The following is a 23,127-nucleotide window of genomic DNA, read 5'->3' as shown; positions in this document are numbered from 1 at the left end:
TGAAGTGGATGTGATACTTTAGGAATTCTCTACCAATCAGCCCCACCCCCCACCCCCACGGAATACTTTAAACTGGTGTTTCTTCTGTACTAACAGGACATGGGTATAAAACAGGTTTGGCCAAACTTGCTTAATGTAGGAGCCACATCGAATAAATGTCAGATGTTTGTGAGCCGGAAGAAAGGAAGGAAGGAAAATAGATGGGAGGGGGTAGAAAGAAAGTAACCTTAACTACATTCTCCAAGCTGCCAGCTGGATTGGCTTGGAGAAGTGATAAAGAGACAAATGTCTTCTCCAAGCTGACTGACAGGGTGTTGGGGGTTTGGAGAGCCACACAACATGTGGCTCCTGAGCTACAGTTTGGCCACCCCTGGTATAAAACATGGCAAAAAAGTGTCATCTTGATGGGAAACTGATGAATGATAGCATCAAGATTATTTAGGTGTGAGTTTTACTTCTGAAGCATCTGGAACATTTTTGCTGGGGAAAAAAATGAAAGATGGGTGACAGGACGGATGGTTAGAGAATTAAGTGGAGGGAGAGAACTTTTCTTCCTCTTCCATAATTCTAAAATTTGGGTTCATCCTATGATTGACATTAGATTCAAGGCAGACAAAAGGTAAGCGCTGTTTCACATGAGTTGTGGAACTCACTGATATGAGATGTAGCAATGGCCACAAGTTTAGGTGGATTTCAAAGGAGGTTAGAAAGGATATGGACTAGAGGTCTTTGGCTGGTTGTTAGCCATGATAGCTGAACAGAACTTCCAGTTTAAGAGACAACAGTACTCCAACCGGCAGACATTGAACAGAAGCCAACAGGTAGTATCTCTCACCAGTGGGCCCACCTTGTGGACTTCCCATTAGTATTTGACTGGCCAGTGCTATAAGCAAGATGTTGGACCAGATGGACCGCTGGTCTGATTCAGAACAGCTGCTCTTACTCTCTTACGAACTTCTGTTCACAAAGTTATCTCTGAGCTTATGCTTTTGAATTCTCAGAGCTTCTTCCTTTGAGTCATGGAATCCTGGACAACTGCATACAATATAACTATCAGTTGCAAAAGTAATAATATTGGCCAGATTGCCCAAGTGTAACAAGTCAGCCATTTTTGTTTCCCATTTGTGTTCATGCTCAAGTCACATTGCGCACGAAGGAGCTGGCCTTCTGGCTTAGAACCAGAAAACCATTCCATGGCTCCTGAATGACACATGAGCAGTCTTATAGATCTTTTTCACACAGCCTAAGTATTCCGGTATGCCAGCTGGTCAGTTACTGATCAGTAACGGGTTTCTGCTGGCATTTCAGACAGACCCGATTCAGTAACTGGCTGCTACCGGAATACTCTCACCTTTTCACACAGTCCCGCGGCTGTCCCGGTAGTGAGGCATGCCTGAGTCGTTACTAACAAAGAGCAGCTTCTTCCACTTTTCAACCCCTTCTTCCGGGTTGACATCGCTATGGGATGCTGTGTGAAATGTCCAGTATCTAACCCGGGAGCAGTTTTCGCGCCCTTTTTCGCCCGCTGGTGCGCGCGATCTCCAGCTTTTTTTTTTTTTTGGAACGTCGGGCTAAGATCGCTATAGCGCTATAGTGACGTATCACAACAGCATCACCATAGGGATGTCTGGACTCCATTAAGATGCCAGATATTGCTGCCGCTGAAACCTGGTAACTTATCTCAATAGAGCCTAGCCATCTCTATGGTGTTGCTGTTGTGATACGGCGCTATAGCGCTATAGCGATCTTTGCCCGATGTTCCAAAAAAAAAAATAAGCTGGAGATCGCGAGCCGGCAGGCGAAAACAGCTGGCGCTGGTGGAAGCGGGATAAGAGCGGAACAGTGTGAAATGGCTCGCTTCAATCACGGAACCCTATCAGAAAAAAAACCATGTGTCTGAAAACTCCCATCCCTGTCTCGGATTACTGCAAGGCGGCACAATACCGACTCCCTTCCGGCTTCCACTGGTAAGTGTGAAAAGGGCCATACTAAATCAGACCACTGATCCATCCAAGGCGGTAGGGTCTACTCAGACCGGCAGCGACTCTTCAGGGTTACAGGCAGAGGTCCTCCACTCCCCCTACAACTTGACCCTTTGAGGTTATGCTGGGGATTGAACCAGGGATCCTCTGCATGCCAAGCAGATGCTCTACCACCAAGCCACGGCCCTTCCCCATCGGGTTAGAACAGATAAAAGGAAGTCCTTCTTCACCCAAAGAGTGATTAAGAAATGGAATTCACTGCCACAGGAGGTGGTGGCAGCTACAAGCATGGACAGATTCAAGAGGGGATTGGATAAACATATAGAGCAGAGGTCCATCAGTGGCCATTAGCCACAAGGTAAAGATGAAACTCTCTGTCTGGGGCAAGTGATGCTTTTTATCCTTGATGCTTGGGGGGGGGCAACAGTGGGAGGGCTTCTAGTGTCCTGGCCTCAGTGGTGGACCTCCTGATGGCACTAGGGGGTCCTTTCTGCCACTGTTTGACAGAGTGTTGGACTGGATGGGCCACTGGCCTGATCCAATTTGGCCCTTCTTATGTTCTTAAGCTAGAGGAAATGGGACAAACAGAAAAACAAATTGACAAAAGAGTTTCCCTGTAGAACTAAAGAATGGGAAGAGAGACGCACTTAGGTTCTTTTAGCGGGGGCTAAGAGGGCGTTGGATATAAAACTAGGAAGAAGAATAAGAAGATATTGCATTTCTATCCCATCCTATACTCTGAATCTCAGAGCGTTCACAATCTCCTTTACCTTCTCCCCCCTACCCACAACAGACACCCTGTGAGTTAGGTGGGGCTGAGAGAGGTGGGTTACAGCAGCTGCCCTTTCAAGGCCAGAGTCTCAGAGCTGCTTACAATCTCCTTTACCTTCCTCCACACCATAACAAACACCCTATGCGGTAGGTGGTGCTGGGAGAGCTCTCACAGAAGCTGCCCTTTCAAGGACAACTACTACGAGAGCTACGGCTGACCCAATGCCATTCCAGCAGCTGCAAGTGGAGGGGTGGGGAATCAAACCCGGTTCTCCCAGATAAGAGTCTGCACACTTAACCACTACACCAAACTGGCTTCAAGAAACTGAATTCAAGAAGAAAAGCTTTGCTTGGGCAGTTCACTGTTGTCCAAATGTCAGCCGTCTCCCGGGTAGCCAAAGGGTGGCAAAGGCTGAGAAAGCAGCTTCTCAGAAGATTGTCCTAAGGGGGATTTGAAAGAGGGGCCTTTTGTTGTGCGGGGGAGGGGGGATTGTTGCTGCAGAGAGAAGAAAGGGCCTGTTTTGGAGATGCCCGCCTGCCTGGATTCGGTAACGTCAGACGCAAAACAGAATGCTGGCGCGATGGCTTGGCGCCTATTTGCATATGTTCCTTAGTATTCCAAATGCCTCTTGATGTAATTGAATTGTTGTTTCTGCCTCTATTAATACATATGCAAATGAGCTGGGCGCTGCAGCTGTGCTGTATTAATTGTATGTGTGCTTCTGTCTGTCTGCCCTGCAGGCTGAGAGTCCGGGAGTGGAAGGAGAAGAGCAGGCGAACGCGAGCTCTTTTGCTTACAGGGAAACTTCTTTGTGCTGAAGGAGGCTGGCTGGCACACTGCAGGCCACAGCATAGACCGGAATGTACCTAGGGTTGCCAGCCCTGGCTTGGGAAATTCCTGGAGATTGGGGGGCGGGGAGTGGAGCCTGGGGAGGAGAGGGTTTGGGGATCTTGGTGGAGTACAGTGCATTGGAGTCCATCCTCTGCAACAGCAATTTCTTCTAGAGCAGGGGTGGCCAAACTGCGGCTTGGGAGCCACATGTGGCTCTTTCACGCATATTGTGTGGCTCTTGAGGCCCCCACCACCCAGTTGACTAGCTTGGAAAAGGCATTTCTCTCTTTAAAGCTGGTGGCTTGGAGAATGCATTTAAAGTTGCTTTCTTTCCACCTCTACCTCCCTCCTTCCCATCTATTTTCCTTCCTTCCTTCCTGCCTTGCGGCTCTCAAACATCGGGCATTCATGTCTTGTGGCTCTCAGGCATCTGATGTTTATTCTGTGCAGCTCTTGAGTTTGGCTACCCCTGCTCTAGAGAAACAGATCTCTTTAGTCTGGAGATCAGTCATAATTCTGGGAGATTTCCAGGCCCCACCTGGAGGCTGGCAATCCTGGATCCAGCCAGGTGGTTCTCTTGACTGATGGAATCTCAGGTTTGGGGACAGAGAAACCCAAGTCCAACGGCCATCTCTCACAGTAGATGGATGCACTAGCCCTCCTTTGCTGTTTGTCCCCAGGGTTTGATAGTCAGAGGTGTATTGTCTCTCTACACAGAGGTTCCATTAAGCTACCATGCTTTTTTGCTGCCAAGTCACAGCCCTGTAGGGTTTTCAAAGTAAGAGGTGTTCAAAAACCATCTAAGTTAAAGGCCATCCAACATTTTGCCTTAAGAGGGAAGTACTGTTAGGTCGTAGCTGAAAACAAGACTGTGGTCTATGGAGATAGTTTCAGGTGGGTAGCCATGTTTACCTGCAGTAGAAGACCAAGATTAAGGTGCGACTAGACTCAAATGCCCCGGAAAATCTGAACTGGGCATTGCAAGCCGTGGCAGACTGGATTAAGCTGAGTGGGCTGAAATTCAATCCAGCGAAGACAGAGGTCGTTTGCCTGGGTCGCGGCGGTTTAGGGAACGGGGTCTCCCTCCCAGTTTTTGATGGGGAGCAACTGGTAGCAGTGTGCAGAGTTAAGAACTTGGGAGTTCTACTGGAGCCTTCCTTGACAATGGAGGCCCAGATAACAGCTACTGCCAAGTCCACCTTTTTTCATCTTAGACAGGCGAGGCAGTTAGCCCCCTTCCTGGAGCGCGGCGACCCTGCAACAGTGATCCACGCTACGGTCACCTCGAGGTTAGACTACTGTAATGCCCTCTATATGGGGCTGCCCCTGTACCGAACCCGGAAACTGCAGCTAGTGCAAAATGCAGCAGCCAGGCTGCTATTGGGACTGCCTCGGTGGGAACATGTGCAGTCTGGGTTGCGAGAGTTGCACTAGCTGCCAATTGTTTACTGGGTTCATTACAAGGTGCTGGTTATTACCTTTAAAGCCCTATATGGTCGAGGACCTGTCTATCTTAGGGACCGCCTCTCTCCATATGTTCCCCAGAGAGCACTGCGATCAAGCGCAAAAAATCTTTTAGAAATCCCTGGGCCAAAAGAAACCAAATTAAAAACTACCAGAGAACAGGCGTTCTCTACAAAGGCCCCCCAATGGTGGAATCAACTGCCGGAGGAGGCGCGGGCCCTACGGGATCTTAACCAGTTCCGTAGGGCCTGCAAAACCGCCCTCTTCCAATAGCTTTTTAAGACGGAACTCCTGATAACATCAATAACACCGAGCCATCTTGCACACATTTTGCTTGCGCATATTTTGATTGTACTATAATGTTATACTGTTTTATTGGTTTTACTGTTTAAATTATGAATTATTGTATTCTGTTTTATTTGTATCATGGTTTTACCATGTCTTGTTAGCCGCCCTGAGCCTGCCCAGGCGGGGAGGCCGGGGTATAAATAAAAGATTATTATTATTATTATTATTATTAAATCAAGGTTGTACTCTATGGTCCTGACCTGGATAGCCCAGACAAGTCCGATCGCATCAGATTTCAGAAGCTAAGCAGGGCCAACTCTGATAAGTACTTGGATGGGAGACCTCCAAGGAACACCAAGGCTGGGACACAGAGGCAGGCAAGCAAACCATCTATCTGAAAAATGACCAGGTCCCACTAAAGCAGGGATGTCAAACTCATGAAGGCCGGATCTGACATTAATGAGACCTTGTCGGGCTGGGCCACGTCGGGCCGGGCCGTGTGTGTGCCTATTTAAGATTAGGTAGCAGAGTTATAAACTTTATAAAGGACACAAACAAACACAATTAATTATTATTTAAAAAAAACTTAGAGCTGTGCGACTGAGAGAGCCTGGGAAAGCAAGCTATCCCTCCCCACCTTCAGCCAATACAGAAAATAGAGGCTTTGCTCTTTAGCTGCTGTGCTATTGAGCAAACCTGGCAAAGCAAGCTGTGATGCAGAAGGAAGCAGGAGAGAGGGAGAAGGAAACAGATGGCAGCCAGTTGCACAGGGGCCTGATAGGAGCCCTCTAGGTTCCTGGGCTGCATGTTTGACAGCCCTGCACTAGGGGTTGCCAGAAGTCAGCCATGATTTCCAGATTCACACATGCACACACACACACACACACACACACACAAATACTCTCCGATGTAAAAAAGATTGTACTCTGTAGACTAAGGACACTTTCAAGATTTTTAAATAGAAGATTGGGGGTGGGGAAAAGAACTGGATTTCCAGTGTTTAAAATAAATGTTTGGATGGAGTTAATCTCTTTAGGGTTCCCTCAGACAAAAGTTCCCCATTTTCAATAGGAGGAGGTACTTCATCCATAAAAGCTCTGGTAAACCCTAGACAGCAACAAGCCGTAGGAACAGATGTGTACATCCTCTGCAATCCATGGAGTCAGACATGGAAGAGGTCTTCCAGTTTCAAGCTGGGAAGCTCCTGGAGAGTTGAGGATAGAATCTGGGGACAGTGTGGTTTGGATGGGGAGGGATCTTAGTGGGGTAAAATGCCATGGAGTCCACCCTCAAAAAGCAGCCATTTTAAGGATGGCCAAGGAGTCCACTCTCAAAAAGCATCCGTTTTCTCCAGGGAAACTGACAGGGAGGTCAGTTGTAATTCCAGGAAAGCCCACCCTCAAAAAGCAGCCATTTTAAGGATGGCCAAGGAGTCCACCCTCAAAAAGCAGCCATTTTAAGGATGGCCAAGGAGTCCACTATCAAAAAGCAGCCATTGTCTCCAAGGAAACTGACAGGGAGGTCAGTTGTAATTCCAGGAGAGCCCACCCTCAAAAAGCAGCCATTTTAAGGATGGCCAAGGAGTCCACTCTCAAAAAGCAGCTGTTTTCTCCAGGGAAACTGACAGGGAGGTCAGTTGTAATTCCAGGAAACCCCACCCTCAAAAAGCAGCCATTTTAAGGATGGCCAAGGATTCCACCCTCAAAAAGCAGCCATTTTCTCCAAGGAAACTGACATGGAGGTTGGTTGTAATTCCAGGAGATCTTCAGGCCCCATGTGAAGGCTCTGGCAACCTCCACATGGAAGCCCATCATAATTATGCCCTGGAAGCCATTTTAAAAATACACAAGCCATCAGTGGTAAGGAAGGGCAGTTTCCTCCAGTAACTTTGGTGAATTTATGGCGGTTTCGAACAGATGGTTAGGGGATGGAGCCAAAAGTATTCGCTCCATTTGTAATATTGAGAGGCACACCACCTCCCGATTCCCCAACTTGTATTTAGGCTCCTGTTTATAATAATAATAGACAGCCAACGATCACAGGCTGACAGAAATGTGGCCAGAATTCTACAACGCAGGCCCCTCTTTCAAACTGTGCATAACACTGTACATGTCTACATCTCATCTAATGGGAACACCTTGACCCTACATGAGCAGGAACCCACAGTTGCAGGTGTGGCGGCAAGAGGTGAAAACAGCGATTGACATTAATAGTGCATTATTTAACACCGCCCACTCACCCACCCACCCACCCAGAAATGGAACATGCCGGTAGAATTGTTTCACTGTGGCTAGGTCTAAATCCTCAGCTGTCGATGGGCATTGGTCCATTAGCACCAACGGAGCTACATCTATTCCCTACAGCTGGGGAACTGGCCCTTGCTCCCCAGCAGCCCCTTACAAAATGGGCATTTTGGCTACCCCCTTGGGCAGAACAGGTGGCGAGTCTCTTTGCAGCCAACGCACCTAAATATAGCATCTGCAATAAATGGGGAGCGTGGTGCCCAGGCTAGGTTAATATTATACGCCGGAGACCAATTGGAGGAGATAGCCAATGGGAGAAATCCGTCCCGTGCTGCCTTATTAACTCATCGCCATTATCATCTTGGGCATTCATCGTGTCCATCAAGAAATGCGCCTATTAATATTAAAGGAATCTAGTGAGCTAATGGGGGGTGGACGCTTGCCATCTTTCAGCAATGCTAATCGGAAGTGCGGCTGTTGGAGTACTTCGCTGCTGTTTCCCCCTTTATTTTGCCCAGATGTTTGTTCGCGGAGTGGAAACCCGGTTTTGCTTCGGTTCCCCGCCCCCCCCCCCCCCGTGCCATCAAACGTAAGCGGACCACGGCTGTTTTCTAATATAGCAATTAAAGTGTGCATTAACCGTTCGCCCCCTCCACAAATTAAGACATTTACAGAGAGCAGGTACAGCGGCAGGGAAAAAAGGAAAACAAAGATGGGTGGGGGCCCAGGGGCTGAAAATTCAAAGCTCAGTTGTCTAATGAATGTCAAAAATAAACATGCAAAGGGGGAGGGAGGGGGGAATACTAAATTTCTTGCAGCCTGTAGACTGATGTCCAGAGCGAACCATAAGGCTCCAGCTGTATATCATTACATGAAAATGTATCCATTTCCTGGCTGCAGTGTAGTCGAATGCTGACACTAAATTTAAACTCGATTAACCATGGGTTGTTTCCTAAGGAAGGGAAGGTGGCTCAGTGGTAGAGCATCTGCTTGGGAAGCAGAAGGTCCCAGGTTCAATCCCTGGCATCTCCAACTAAAAAGGGCCCAGGCAAGCAGGCATGAAAAAACTCAGCTTGAGACCCTAGAGAGCCGCTGGCAGTCTGAGCAGACAATACTGACTTTGATGGACTGAGGGTCTGATTCAGTAGAAGGCAGCTTCATATGTCTCTCATCTTTCTCCCCTTCCCCTTTATGGACTTTATGGGACTATATCCTGATGCCTCTCAGGAAACCCCAAACCTGGACCTGGCAAACTCTGACCCCCTGCATCTAGAGGCTCAGTTCAGACATAATATAACACCAAGGCTGTTTTTGAGCAGAAATGCACAGGAATGCCGTTCTGTCTGGCTTGGTGTCGGGGGTGTGGCCTAATATGTAAATGAGTTCCTGCTGAGCTTTTTTCTATAAAAAAGCCCTGTGTGACACAATGGTGATTTCAGGGGTGTGTGGCCTAATATGCAAATGAGTCCCTGCCAGTGTTCCCTCTAAGCTGAGTTAACGTGAGCTAACTCACAGATTTTTTAGCCTCCAGCTCACACATTTTTGTCTTAGCACAGGAAAAATGACCCCAGAGCACACTAATTTATGAAGTAGTTCACAATGTTAATGCCAGTAGCTCACAACTTTAATGTCAGTACCTCACAAAGTAGAATTTTTGCTCGCAAGACTCTGCAGCTTAGAGGGAACATTGGTCCCTGCATAAAACCCTGGTTTATTTGGACCATGGCTAATTTGTGAAACCGGGGTTTGGCTCACAGTCAACCATTTAAACACTGATTTGTTTCATAAATATTGGTTTTGCCACCTTTGCTTTCCCTCCTGTAGAGACCCAGCTGGTATCCCAGACTGCATTACTGTGAGGGCATTGCTAGGGAACAAGCCAGAAAAAAACCAAGATGTCTGCATTCATATGTCACACAAAAACCACATTTAAGATTAATTTAAGACTATAAACCAATTTTTAAACTGACATTGATGCACCTTAACCGACCAGTGAATGGAATGGCACAAATTCAGAAAATCAGATTATTCAGAGTTTAATTGTGGTTCGGTGTGATGAATGTGTAAAGCCAGAATACAACTTGGACTTTTAATGACTATAAAATGGAAATGATTTTTTGTATATTTTGTTTTTAATATTGTATGTTGTTTTTACTTGTTGTTAGCTGCCCTGAGCCTGACAGGGGAGGGCGGGATATAAATCTGATTAAATAAATAAATAAATAAATAAATAAATAAATAAATAAATATTCGGGTTCCCAGGTGCCCCCTGGCCACCGGCAAGGAATAGGGGGAGGAGGGTTGCCAGATCTAGGTTGAGAAACTCCTGGAGATTTGAGGGTGGAGCCTGAGAAGAACAGAGACCTCAGTGGAGTGCAATCCCATAGAGTCCACCTTCCAAAGCAGCCATTTTCTCCAAGGGAACAGAACTCTGTAGTTTGGAGATGAGCTGGAATTCCGGGGATCCGTAGATCCCACCTGGAGGCTGGCATCAGAGCCAGCGCCAGGGTTTTTGGCACCCCAGGCTGCCGTCCCCAAACTGTCCCCACAGGTAAGCATGCATCACCATCCGACCACTCTTGCCTGCCCAAGTCTGCACAGATCTGAGCAGGTGAGAGTGCCGGGTGCTGAGGCTGGCTCAACAGGTCAGTGCGGCCTGCCCCTGTGGTCAGATGGTGCCCAAGACAGCTACCTGGCTGGCTTACTGGGATGTGACAGGTTTGGCTGGCATTTCTATTTCCTATCATCCCATTGTCATTAGGCCACTATAGGAAGACACAAGTGAGACTTGTTTGTCACTTTTCAAGCACAGAGATTTGGAAAACAATAGGAAATATAATTTGCCTTCTCTCAGACTCCAGATAAAAACCTGGACAGCAACCTCCCAATCCATCCATATTTTAAAAAAAAATTTAGACGGACTTCTCTATGCAGACACTAGTCCCAGATCTTCTCACCTTTGCCCCTGTTGTGGAGGATGTTTCACCAGCCTTGGACTTCCAACAGCTGAAACAGAAGAAACCTACACACAATACCTTCCATTAATGTGTTTTGTGACTCTCGGGTACTCCTTTATGACATACGATGCTCTGCATTCTTGGAGGGGTGGGGGGCAAAGTGGAAGGGCTTCTAGCCCCACTCCTGATGGCACTTGGCATTTTTTTTGGCCAGTGTGTGACACAGAGTGTTGGACTGGATGGGCCATTGGCCTGATCCAACATGGCACCAGAATGTTAATTTTAAAATTTTAAATTAGATTGTTTTAAAACTAGATACTGTTTTTAAATACTTATTGTATAATCTATTGTATTTGATGTTGTTAGCCGCCCTGAGCCTGCTTCGGCGGGGAGAGCGGGATATAAATAAAATGTTGATTGATTGATTGATTGATGGCTTCTCTTATGTTCTTATGCAAATCCACAGAAAAATCCTGTGGCCTTTTTCGGAATTCCTTTGCCCAAGCAGGAATCTCTCCACTCAAATAGATATTCTTGTTCATGTTTTGAGGCTTCTCTACTTAAATGTGCGTCGCCCCTGCCCACATGAGACAAGGCAAAAGAAAATGCCCTCGGGGACTTAGGACAATGAAGGGGACTAGCTTGAGAAGCGCACAGAAAGATAGCAGAGACTTTCCTGCCCCTTTAGCCAACTAAAAAGAAGTTCAAATGTGCGAGGGTATTTATGCCAATCTCTCTACTGCAGCAAGTTACATCCAGCTCAGAGTAACCACTGCTCCAGGGAAGGACGGTTACCTCTGCTCATCCAGTTATTAACCCCTCAGCGGGCAGCACTGGCGAGGGCAACCAATTAGCGCTGTCTGTGACAGGTAGGACATCACAGTGGGGGGGGGGGACTCCCAGAGAGAAGGAGAAGAGGAAGGCCTTCAAAACACATGTCCTCTCAAAGAGGGGTTGGCAGGGGTCTTTCGGCGGGAAGAGGATATGTCAACCCCGGCACACAAGAGAGCACTTTGTCATTTCTCTTTTTCGTCCCCGTCTCACACGAAATAAAGCGCTGCCAGTGTAACAAGGCTTTGGAAAGGATGAAAGCGGGGAAATTAGAGAGGGAAAAGGATGTTCTTCTGATGGTTCCAAGTGACCATGGAGAGGAGACACAAAGGCATGCGCTGAATGGATTCAGACATGAGATCTGTTCCACCTTCTTGGGGTTCCAACACACAGATGGTTATCAAAGACTTGTAAGAACCTCTGAAGCTGACTGAACGCCGCTTGTGGGAAGTCCATGTGTAGTTAGCTGATACATCTCCCCTACCACCCCTCTCTGCCTACTGGATATACCATAGAGTGAACACGCTATTATTAGGGGCCACTTTATTCTTCAAAGTGGCTTACATTGTCCTCCTCCCAATTTTTCTCCTCACAGTAACTCTGTGAAGTAGATTAGGCCAAGAGTGAGTGACTGGTCCAAACCCACTCAGCAAACTTCCCATGCTAGAGTGAGGGATAGAGTCTGCCCTCCAAATCAGCCATTTTCTCCAGGGGCACTGATCTTGGTCACCTGGAGAAAAAGCTGCAACAGCAGCAGATTTCCAGGTGCTACCTGGAGGCTGGCAACCCTAAGAACAGGAGGCTTTGTTTTCATTTAGAGTGACCATAGAAACAAGGCCCTGCAGATGTCCTGATTTCATCACAGCTCTGCCAGGCACCTCCCTTTTCCTCTCTTCTGTGGGGGAGATGTGTGGAAGTCCAAGAAATGGTCCATTGGAGCATGGACCAGAAAATGACTCATGAAACCAGAGAAAATTTACCAATAACCAATGTGTAAGGAAGATAGGCATAGACAGTGCTCTTTAAAAAAAAAAAAAGTCACTCCCATGACTCTCCTACTGCCCAGGGTATTTGTATCCCATACAATCAGAGGCGAAACCACAGTGTAGCTTTTCACATAAAAGCACAAAAGGGGCGAATATGTTAACCTCTGCCAGCTTACACACTGACAGAGCTTTCTCTGGCGCTCAGCTGACTGAACTGCAAAAGAGCCCCATCTTAATTGTCTCCCGTCTTCTCTCCTGCCCATTAAGAGCTGCTTATTATGCTGATGTTATGTCACACGCGGATCACAGCGAGGCCGGAATGCTCAAACTTTCTTGCTTATGACTCGGTCATCCCTCCTCTTAGATGGGCAGGACTTTTGCCCCGTGTACCAGAATCGGCACACAAATGCTAAAAGGCTACCAGCAAGTTCAGACAAATGGAGAAAGCGTGGTTTGAGCATGTCAAGCCGCCTGAAGCTCATCAGAGCTTGGGAGCTGAGCAGGGTCTGTACTTGGATGGGGGACTACCAGGGAAAACGTGGGTTGCTAGGCAGAAGATGGCAAATTCCAGGAGATTTGGGGGCGGAGTCTGGGGAAGGGAGGATTTGAGGAGGTGAGGGGACCTCTGTGAGGTATAATGCCATAGGGCCCACGCTCAGAACAACCGTTTTCTCCAGAGGATCTGACCTCTGTCCTCTGGAGATCAGTTGGCAGCCCTATTTATAGTCAACTTTTGAAAATTAAGAACACACATTCATTGTGGCCATCAAGTCAAAGAAGAAGAAGACTGCAGATTTATACCCCGCCCTTCTCTCTGAATCAGAGTCTCAGAGCAGCTTACAATCTCCTTTATCTTCTTCCCCCACAACAGACACCCTGTGAGGTGGGTGGGGTTGAGAGAGCTCTCACAGAAGCTGCCCTTTCAAGGACAACTCCTACAAAAGCTATGGCTGACCCAAGGCCATTCCGGCAGATGCAAGTGGAGGAGTGGGGAATCAAACCCGGTTCTCCCAGATAAGAGTCTGCACACTTAACCACTATACCAAAGAGGGCCAGCATGGTGTAGAGGTTAGAACTGTGGACTAGTATCTGGAAGACTGGAGTTTGAATTCCCCACTCCTGCCATGGAAGCTTGCTGGGTGACCTAAAACTGTTCATACTCTCATAGCGTGACCTACCTCACATGGCTGTAGTGAAGAAAAAATTGAGAGAACAGTGTAAGCTGTTTTGGGTCCCCGCTGGGGAGAAAGGCGGGATACAAATTAAGTAAATGATATGAAATAAATAAAAGTGACATGAGGTTTTGTCCAGTATTTTCCAAAGCCATGACCATCCCCACACACAGGTTCCATTTACGTCCTGCAAAGGAACATGAGCCTTTCATTCCTCTTTAACTGATCGCCTCTCGGTTTCGTTGGATGGCTCTGTGTTCTCATATCCCGAGAAGGAGGCAATCCATTTGTGCTATTCTGCCTGCTTTGCCGTTGCATTACAGTTGCTATAAGACTTGGAACTATCAGATCGGGGGGGCGGGGCGGGGAGGAAGAGGGGGAGAGAAGGACACACTTGCATCCTGTTATTATTATCATCGTCTTTTTTTGCCTGCTAAGCCAAAAAGCACCACAATTAACACTGCGGTGGGAGCAACGTTTTCAAAATCCCCCTTCTTCCAGGTGAAAAGAAAGCATCTCCAGATGTAGATTTGTAAATGAAAGGGGGGTGTATGTGCCAAAATTTTGTTTTGTTAAAAAAACATAAAAGAGGGGGGGGGTAGAAGAGAAAAGCGCATTGTGAATTCGGTTGGGTTCGAAACGGGGGAGAGAAAACTGTTTTCCATATTTATTTAACCTTTCACCTCTCCCGGCATTGTACCCAGACTTACCTGCAGTTGGAGTGGGCCTAAGCCGGGGGTTGCCGCGGCAGCAGCTGCCATGGTTGTCGGGATCAGCTGAACGGGGTAAGGGTCACCTAAGTAAGAGAATAATAGAGGCGTCAGCACCTTTTATCTACTCTCCACCTGCAAATTAAACTCCTGCATTCACTCTTTCCAAAAGCCTTCTTTTGTGTGCCTTGCTGAGGCCTAATGAAAAGCTCTATTGTGAAGCCTTTTTACTAACACTCTTCACAATTCTGGCTGCGAGAGGAATGTGGATAAAAGGCACAAGCAATTAAGGCGGAAACCTCATCCTTTTTCATGATGTATTTAGGGAAATGGGAGGGGGGAGGAGGGGGGAAGTGCACATTGATCATAGGGGAGCTGAGCTTCCCCCCCCCCAAAAAAAAACATGAAGGAGGGAAAGAAAGGCAAGGAAAACAAGTACAACCTTGATAAGATCACGAGAGAGGGGGGGAACGTGTTGACGGCCTTGTCCAGAGTGGGAATTTAACTCAACGGAACTTGCCATGAGGGAAATAAGGGGCACTGAGACCTAAGCCTTCTAACATATCACAGACACCCTGCTGATTCTCAGACCTCAGATTGCTCCCTGAGTCCACCTCTCCATTTACAGTTGTAGGGTTGCCAGGTCCGATTCAAGAAATATCTGGGGACTTTGGGGGTGGAGCCAGGAGACTTTGGGGTGGAGCCAGGAGACTTTGGGCGTGGAGCCAGAAGCATGGGTGGGACAAGTGTGATTGAACTCCAAAGGGAGTAATGGCCATCACATTTAACGGGACTGCATGCCTTTTAAATGCTTTCCCTCCATTAGGAATAATGAAGTATAGGCTTCGTTTGGGGCTCTGGTCCAATCTTTTTGAAACTTGGGGGTGCTTTGAGGAGAGGCACCGGATGCTGTGTTCTATCTCAAAGAAATTTGGTGCCTCTATCTCAAAAAGCAACCCTCCCCCCCGCCCCAGATAACCACAGATCAATTCTCCATTATACCCTATGGGAATTGGTCTCCGTAGGATATAACAGAGTGCCTAGCAGACATTTTCCTTCCCCGCCCCCCGCCCACTTTCTGATAACCCTGAAGCGGGGGAAGGCCTCCAAACTGGGGAATCCCCTGTTCCCAACTGGGTATTCCAAATAAAAAATACACTGCTCCAGGCACAACAACACAACAATATGTGTAATTTAGTGGTTGCCAGTCATATACAACAAAACACTAATTCTGAGTATACATTCCAAATATATGATGATGATATTGATATTGGATTTATATCCGCCCTATACTCTGAATCTCAAGAGTCTCAGAGCAGTCACAATCTCCTCTACCTTCCCCCCCCCCCGCCCCAACAGACACCCTATGAGGTAGGTGGGGCTGAGAGAGCTCTCACAGAAGCTGCTCTTTCACGGACGACTCCTACAAGAGCTATGGCTGACCTAAGGCCATTCCAGCAGGTGCAAGTGGAGGAGTTGGGAATCAAACCCGGTTCTCCCAGCTAAGAGTCCGTGCACTTAACCACTACGCCAAACTGGCTCTCTTAACTCACACACTTAACCGCTACACCAAACTGGTATATGGATATACAAATTCCAAAAACAAATTCCAAATATATGGACAGTGGGTTGATCCAAAGTGCACAGTTTCAAATCTTTCAAATCTTCCCGCCCTGAGCCTACCTCGGTGGGGAGGGCGGGGTATAAATAAAATATTATTATTATTATTATTATTATTATTATTATTATTATTATTATTATTATTATTATTCAGGTCCAAGACGAATGGATAAATATATGGATAAATAGTCTTGGTATCACTTTGAAAAGGGACCTTTAACCTGGAGTCCAGAGAGCTTACAATCTTAATGATTGTTATCACTTTTGGAGTGGGGCCAAAGCAGGCTCCAAAGAGCTTGCAATCTTATATACAAGAAGTTGTGTTTGCATGGGAATCACCGCAAACATTCACCCGTAGCTGAAGCCTACACTAATTACACAGGAGAACTCACTCTACGTCATTAAGAGGTTTGGTTGCCAGCTCTGGGTTGGGAAAAACCTGGCGATTTGGGGGTGAAGAGCAGGGATTTGGGGAAGGGATGAGGCAGTCGTTTTCTCCAGGGAGAAAAATTTCTTGGACACCTGGAGATCAGTTGTAATCCCAGGAGATCCACTAGCTTAAAGTTGCTTTCTTTCCACCTCTCCCTGCCCATCAATTTGTCTTCCTTCCTTCTCTCAAGGATCTGACATTTATTCTATGTGGCTCTTACGTTAAGCAAGTTTGGCCACCCCTGACGTATATTATTATTATTAGTTTATTTATATTCCGCCCATTCCCCCGTAGGGGCTCAGAGCAGAGTACATACATATAGGTAGCAATAAAAATCACAATAGAATCACAATAAAAACCAGTTATAATATTTAGTTAATAGTACAGCAGGATGAGTTGCTTCAGAAATTTTAATCCCTGATTTTACCCAATCTTCTTCCTCTATGTTAATTTTGTAACTTCTAAATGTTTCAAGTTCCATTTTCAGTGGATTAAGTTAAAGGGTGAACCCGACCCTTCCTTCCGATTCCTGGGCTGAGACAGCAGTAAAATATCATATTGAGACAGGATGGGACAGCCAGAGTTCTTCAGGAAAGCAGAAAATAGACCACTAGGACTGCTCAGTCGGAAAGGCAAATAGAAACTGAGGGAAAATCTTGCTTCTGAGGGAGGGAAGTGGATGCCTGTGGTTGTGTTTGAAATTCATGCATGCATGTGGTTGCGTTTGAAATTCAAAAATAAATTTAATGGAACAATCATCTGTTTCACTTCAGAAACGAAGAGCTGGATCCTGACTATATTTTGTGCTAACAGAAAGGACGAACTAATTTCCATGAATCCCCCCTGCCTGTTGCAGACCCTGGATTTGCTTCTCATGGGCTGCAGTCACACTCTAAATAATGCACTTTCAACCCACTTTCAAGGCACTTTCCAACTGGATTTTGCCAGTTCAAACCGTAAAATCCAGTTGGAAAGTGCACTGAAAATGGATTGAAAGTGAATTATTTAGTGTGTGATCGCAGCCATGTTAATTGCAAGCCACACAGAAGAAGAAGACTGCAGATGTATACCCCGCACTTCTCTTTGAATCAGAGACTCAGAGCGGCTCACGATCTCCTATATCTTCTCCCCCCACAACAGACACCCTGTGAGGTAGGTGGGGCTGAGAGAGCTCTTACAGTAGCTGCCCTTTCAAGGACAACTCCTGCGATAGCTATGGCTAACCCAAGGCCATTCCAGCAGCTGCAATGGAGGAGTGGGGAATTAAAACCGGTTCTCCGAGATAAGAGTCTGCACACTTAACCAGTACACCAGACTGGCTCTCAGTATTATTCCACAGAAGCAATTACATCTCCAGTCAGTTCACTGGGCTTTACATGGTAACTCTTAATACAAACAAGTTAAACAGACCTCTGGCAAGGGACACTTACCTTTTCCGTGTTGCCATGATGTCACTTCCAGCATGGGAAGTGATGCCATTGCATTTAGGGATGCTCTAGCATTCACCCAAAACTCTATGGCTAAACCATAGAGTTTTGGGTAAATCCTAGGGTTTCCCCCCCAATAGGTTGACATTACTTTTGTATTGTGCTGGAAGTGACACTGTGACACTGACAAAAAGATGTCCTCCCACCATCCTAACTCTGGCCTGGATAATCACAATAGGCACAAATCATTTGAACTGGTGAGAGTGGTCCATTGGCATGTGGTGTGGGTGAGAAGCCCCTTTGATAAAGAGACTATATAGAAACGGTATCACAGGTTGGCGTTTCCGTCTGAGGCTATCTGAGATCCATATTGAGATTATGAGAGACTTACTTTTTGGAAACGAACGAAGCTGAAATCAGCCTTTGGAAACTACAAAGAACAAATTCTACAAGCATTGTAACATTCTTTATTACAACGAAGACGTCTGAAGAAGACTGCAGATTTATACCCCACCTTCTCTCTGAATCAGAGTCTCAGAGTGGCTCACAATTTCCTATATCTTCTCCCCCCACAATAGACACTCTGTGAGGTGTGTTGGGCTGAGAGGGCTCTCACAGCAGCTGCCCTTTCAAGGACAACTTTCAGCGATAGCTATGGCTAATCCAAGGCCATTCCAGTATGTGCAGGTAGAGGAGTGGGGAATGAAACCCGGTTCTCCCAGATAAGAGTCCACGCACTTTACCACTACACCAAACTGGCTCTCTCTTTATGACGAGACCGGGACTAGCACTTTAACCAGCCAGGTTGAGTGGCGAGATAATGTTAAAACCTTTTAAAAATCCCTGGGCCAAGAGAGGCTAGACTGAAGACAACCAGGGAGCAAGCCTTTTCAGCAATGGCCCCTCGATGGTGGAATCAACTTCCAGAGACGGTGCGAGCCCTGCGGGACCTGAGCCAGTTCTGCAGGGCTTGCAAAACCATTCTCTTTCAGCTTGCTTTTAAGACAGAACCCGGCTAAACTGACCTGTAGCCACCTAGCCATCTTATGTATGATTGTGAACTATAGCACATTAACCTAATTTTAATCCATAACAACTGTTTTATTTATTTTAATTAACCTATGTAATTGATTTGTATTTAAATTTGTTTTGTCTAGATTGTATTTTTAAATCATGGTATTCCATGTCTGTGAGCCGCCCTGAGCCCGCCTATGGCGGGGGAGGGCGGGATATAAAAATAAATTTACTTTACTTTACTTACTTAATGATACTTGGAAACTTCATGAAGTCTTTCCATGACATTGAAATTTTTTTGAACAAATTCTGAATTCAACTTGGCTTATGCACTTCAGCACTCTAAATTGTACTTATTAAGTACGTTTGTTGACATTATTGAACTTCAGGGTTTACAATAATATAGGAAGTGACTTTTCTACAGTTTAAAATTGTGAGTACATTTCGTTAATTTTTCCACAGTCTGGATTTTTGGTGTTTTTGACAAATCACTAAAGTTCAAAAAAGGACTTGCCCTGTGTTGGCAACAAGGCTAGAGTTTTTTACAAGGTATATAAAAAAAGAAAAAGAAAATAAGCATAACTTATCCCTTCAAGATATATAGTCTTTTGTAATTTCATTTTGAAGATAACAAAAAATAGGGCTGCTGGCTCTAGGTTGGGAAATACCTTGAGATTTGGGGGGTGGAGTCTGAGGAGGGTGAGGTTTGGGGAGGGGAGGGACTTCAATGGGGTATCATAAGAGAAGCCATGTTGGATCAGGCCAATGGCCCATCCAGTTCAACACACTGTGTCACACAGTGGCCAAAAAAACCAGGCGCCATCAGGAGGTCCGTCAGTGAGGCCAGAACACTAGAAGCCCTCCCACTGTGCCCCCCCCCCAGCACCAAGAATACAGAGCATCACTGCCCCAGACAGAGAGTCCCAACAATACGCTATGGCTAATAGCCCCTGATGGACCTCTACTCCATAAATTTATCCAATCCCCTCTTGAAGCTGTCTATGTTTGTAGCTGCCACCACCTCCTGTGGCAGTGAATTCCATGTGTCAATCACCCTTTGGGTGAAGAAGTACTTCCTTTTATCCATTCTAACCCTATTGTTCAACAATTTCATGGCGTGCCCACGAGTTCTCGTATTGTGAGAAAGGGAGAAAAGTACTTCTTTCTCTACCTTCTCTATCCCGTGCATAATCTTGTAAACCTCTATCATGTCACCCCTCAGCTGACGTTTCTCCAAGCTAAAGAGCCCCAAGCATTTTAACTGTTCATCATAGGGAAAGCGTTCCGACCCTTTAATCATTCTAGTTGCCCTCTTCGGCACTTTTCCCAATGCCATAGAGTCCACCGTACGAAGCAGCCATTTTCTCCAGGTTAACTGATCTCTGTTGCCTGGAGGCCCATTGTTATTCCTAGAGACCTACAGCTAGCCCCTGAAGGCTGGCAACCATAACAAAAAAAGCCTGCCTTTGGATCTTGCTGATGCACCTCCTTCCTCCCCCACTCGTTTCCTCCAATCCAAAATGGCATCTCTGATCTCCATTGCAACTTTCTCCACAGAAAATCATGAAACAAATTCTAAAAAGGCGGGCGTTTGCAGTTATTGGAGATGTCCTGTCCCTTATTTGAATCCCTGCACTCTCCAAATGACAAAGAAAATGTTTAATAAACTTTCCACTCCATTAATAAAGATCATTGGAACATTTGTGCGTAGCCCAGTGATGTGCTAACAGAAATTATTTGCCCAGCAAAATCTGTGGAAACGAGTTCTTAGAATGCCACAGACTCATTAGGAAGGCACAATGCGAGATCATGGTACATTTGATCAAATGGGCACATAATACGCTTTCCTTCAAGATTCTGCCTTGGTTTTTTTACCTAGCTAATGGAGGGAAAGCATTGTTTTTGACCTCAACCCGATCGCATGTTGCATCATCAGCTATTTGTCAGTCCAAGGTCTTTGTGAAGAAAGCACACTAAAAGATGCAGGAAGAGCACACTGCTTTAAATGGATTCGACAAGCTGCTGGCATTAAAAAAAACAAACCGATGATTCAGATCTTATGTAAAAAGTTTGAGTCAGAGTCTAGTGATCCCTTGAAGACCAACAAAGTTTTATTCAAGGTATAAGCTTTTGTGTGCATATACACTTTTCCAGATTCTGAAGAAGTGTGCATGCATGCAAAAACTTATACCTTGAATAAAACTTTGGTGTTAAAGGTGCCATTGGACTCAGATTTTTCCCAGTCGCTTCAGACCAGAATGGCTACTTACCTGAACCTATCTCAGTTTTTCTATGTGGTAAGATAGGCTCATACACCTTGGGAATAGACTACTGCAATGCCCTCTACATGGGGCTGCCCCTGATTCAAATTCGAAGGCTGCAGCTGGTGCAAAACGCGTCAGCCAGGTTGTTAATGGAGCTACCTGTACAAAAAGAGCCTTCTAAGCTCCTGGAGGATTGGCTACATCAGGGGTGTGTGGCCTAATATGCAAAGGAGCTCCTGCTAGAATTCCACCCCTGGTTGCCATGATGTCACTTTCAGCATGGCAAGTGATGCCATTGCACTTGGGGACACTCTAGCATTCACCCAAAACTCTATGGGGTGAATTTTTGTTCTCATTGCTGGCAACATTACATTGGCTGCCTGTGGTGTTCCGGATTCGTTTCAAGGTGCTGGAAAAAGCCCTATATGGTCTGGGACCTGTCTATCTTCGGGACTGCCTTTCTCAGAGAACACTACATTTGGGGTCCCAAAATCTCCTTAAGATCCCTGGAGTGAAAGAAGCTCGATTATCCATCACGAGAGCCAAAGCGTTCTCAGTAATAGCCCCCGCTCTGTGGAATGCCCTCCCTGAAAACATCAGAGCCCTGCCACAGTTCCATATGGCCTGTAAGACCGAATTGTTTAAACTTGCTTTCAGTGGTTAAGGGGAGGTGGCTATTATTCCACAGCACTGGCAATCTCACTGAACTGAAAGAACTGAAACCAGAAACACTGGACTAATCAGACTATTAATGTGCATCTTGGACTCAATGACTGTAAAATGTATGAAAACGATTTTATTGTATATCTTGTTTTAAAATTTTATGTTTGTTTTTAACTGCTGTGAGCCTCCCTGAGCCTGTAAGGGGAGGGCGAGATATAAATTTGATAACATAAAATATAATAAATACATGCATAACCACCCGTTGATGTGTGATTTGCACGTGGTAGTGGGCTATCGCACACCGAATACAGGTGGCATTTGCTTATCATCTCACACACCATATTCTTTCCTGTGCACCCAACCCAACTGCTTAGCCAACAAAGGTAACATGAACCCTTCGCTTGAGGATGGTAGGCTGAATTCATACATTCCATAGACAGGGAAAGGACTCTGCAGCTTAATCGGTCGTAGCTGTTGTTTTAACTCTGTGTCGTTGGATATCAGTAGACAGGGCTTTTTTTTCAGAAAAAGCCCAGCAGGAACTCATTTGCATATTAGGTCACACCCCGTGATGTCACCATTGTCTCACACAGGGCTTTCTTGTAGAAAAAGCCCAGATCTCATTTACATATTAGGCCACGCCCCTGACGCCAAGCCAGCCAGAACTGAGTTCCTGTGCTTTCCTGCTCAAAAAAAAGCCCTGTCTGTACAGAAAATTGATTCTTGGGTCAGTCATAGTTCTGTCATAAAGAGCAGCTTCTGTGAGAGCTCTCTCAGCCCCACCTACTTCACAAGGTGTCTGTTGTGGGAGTGGAAGGTAAAGGAAACTATGAGTCAATCCGTGACTCTGAGATTCAGAGTGAAGGGCAGGATACAAATCTGATGCCTTCTCCTCCTCCTCTCAATATTGCAAAAACTTCTACCCCTATGAGTATATCCGGACAACTCTCTTGGTTTCAGTTAGCTTTGATATTTTGGGCAACTACAGATTTTGTAATCAGTAGATGTCTTATTTGGCTTTTCCTCTCCCGCTTATGGTTTGGCAATTGTTAACAACCTGGCCGTCAGCTGATAATGCTTAGATCTGAAATTAGCCGGCAGCCTCTTAGAGCCATGGTTCTGGACCTTATGCGAGAGAGGCATTAGAATACAGCCCGCATGATACCCCATTAAACAGTGAAACATGTGATGGACTAAAAAACAGAGATACATCAGCAAATGCGCCTGGGGAAGTTTATGGTATTTAAATCCTAAACATTAATTTTATTGTCCCGTATGAGAAACCAATTAACTGAGAGTTTCATAATTTTTTTTTTATTGGATGGAGGCGATATTGTTCAGGAAAAAAAACCCCAACAAATGCTAAATTCAATGTATTTCAATTTTATTACCGTTGGCTCGTCCACTCTCGGACCCATTTCTGCCAAGTTTAAAGAGTAATTAGATATTTCGTCAATAACTGTGTTTGTCCTT

The 23,127-nt window shown here is 45.9% G+C and overlaps 1 protein-coding gene across 4 annotated transcripts in view; it reads right to left on the bottom strand.

Moving 5' to 3' along the window:
* Nucleotides 1–23,127, bottom strand: part of SOX5 (SRY-box transcription factor 5) — an 871,788-nt gene that overhangs the window by 192,689 nt on the left and 655,972 nt on the right. For all 4 annotated transcript variants that reach the window (XM_060245898.1, XM_060245895.1, XM_060245896.1 and 1 more), the window contains one exon: nt 14,237–14,322. In XM_060245898.1, the coding sequence (XP_060101881.1) occupies nt 14,237–14,322 (86 nt within the window). The remainder of the gene's footprint in view (nt 1–14,236; nt 14,323–23,127) is intronic.

Source organism: Heteronotia binoei, chromosome 8, assembly GCF_032191835.1.
Source record: "Heteronotia binoei isolate CCM8104 ecotype False Entrance Well chromosome 8, APGP_CSIRO_Hbin_v1, whole genome shotgun sequence".
Classification (NCBI taxonomy): Eukaryota; Metazoa; Chordata; class Lepidosauria; order Squamata; family Gekkonidae; genus Heteronotia; species Heteronotia binoei.
The sequence above is the reverse complement of the archived record's forward strand: the minus strand, read 5'-3'. Positions and strand labels throughout refer to the sequence as shown.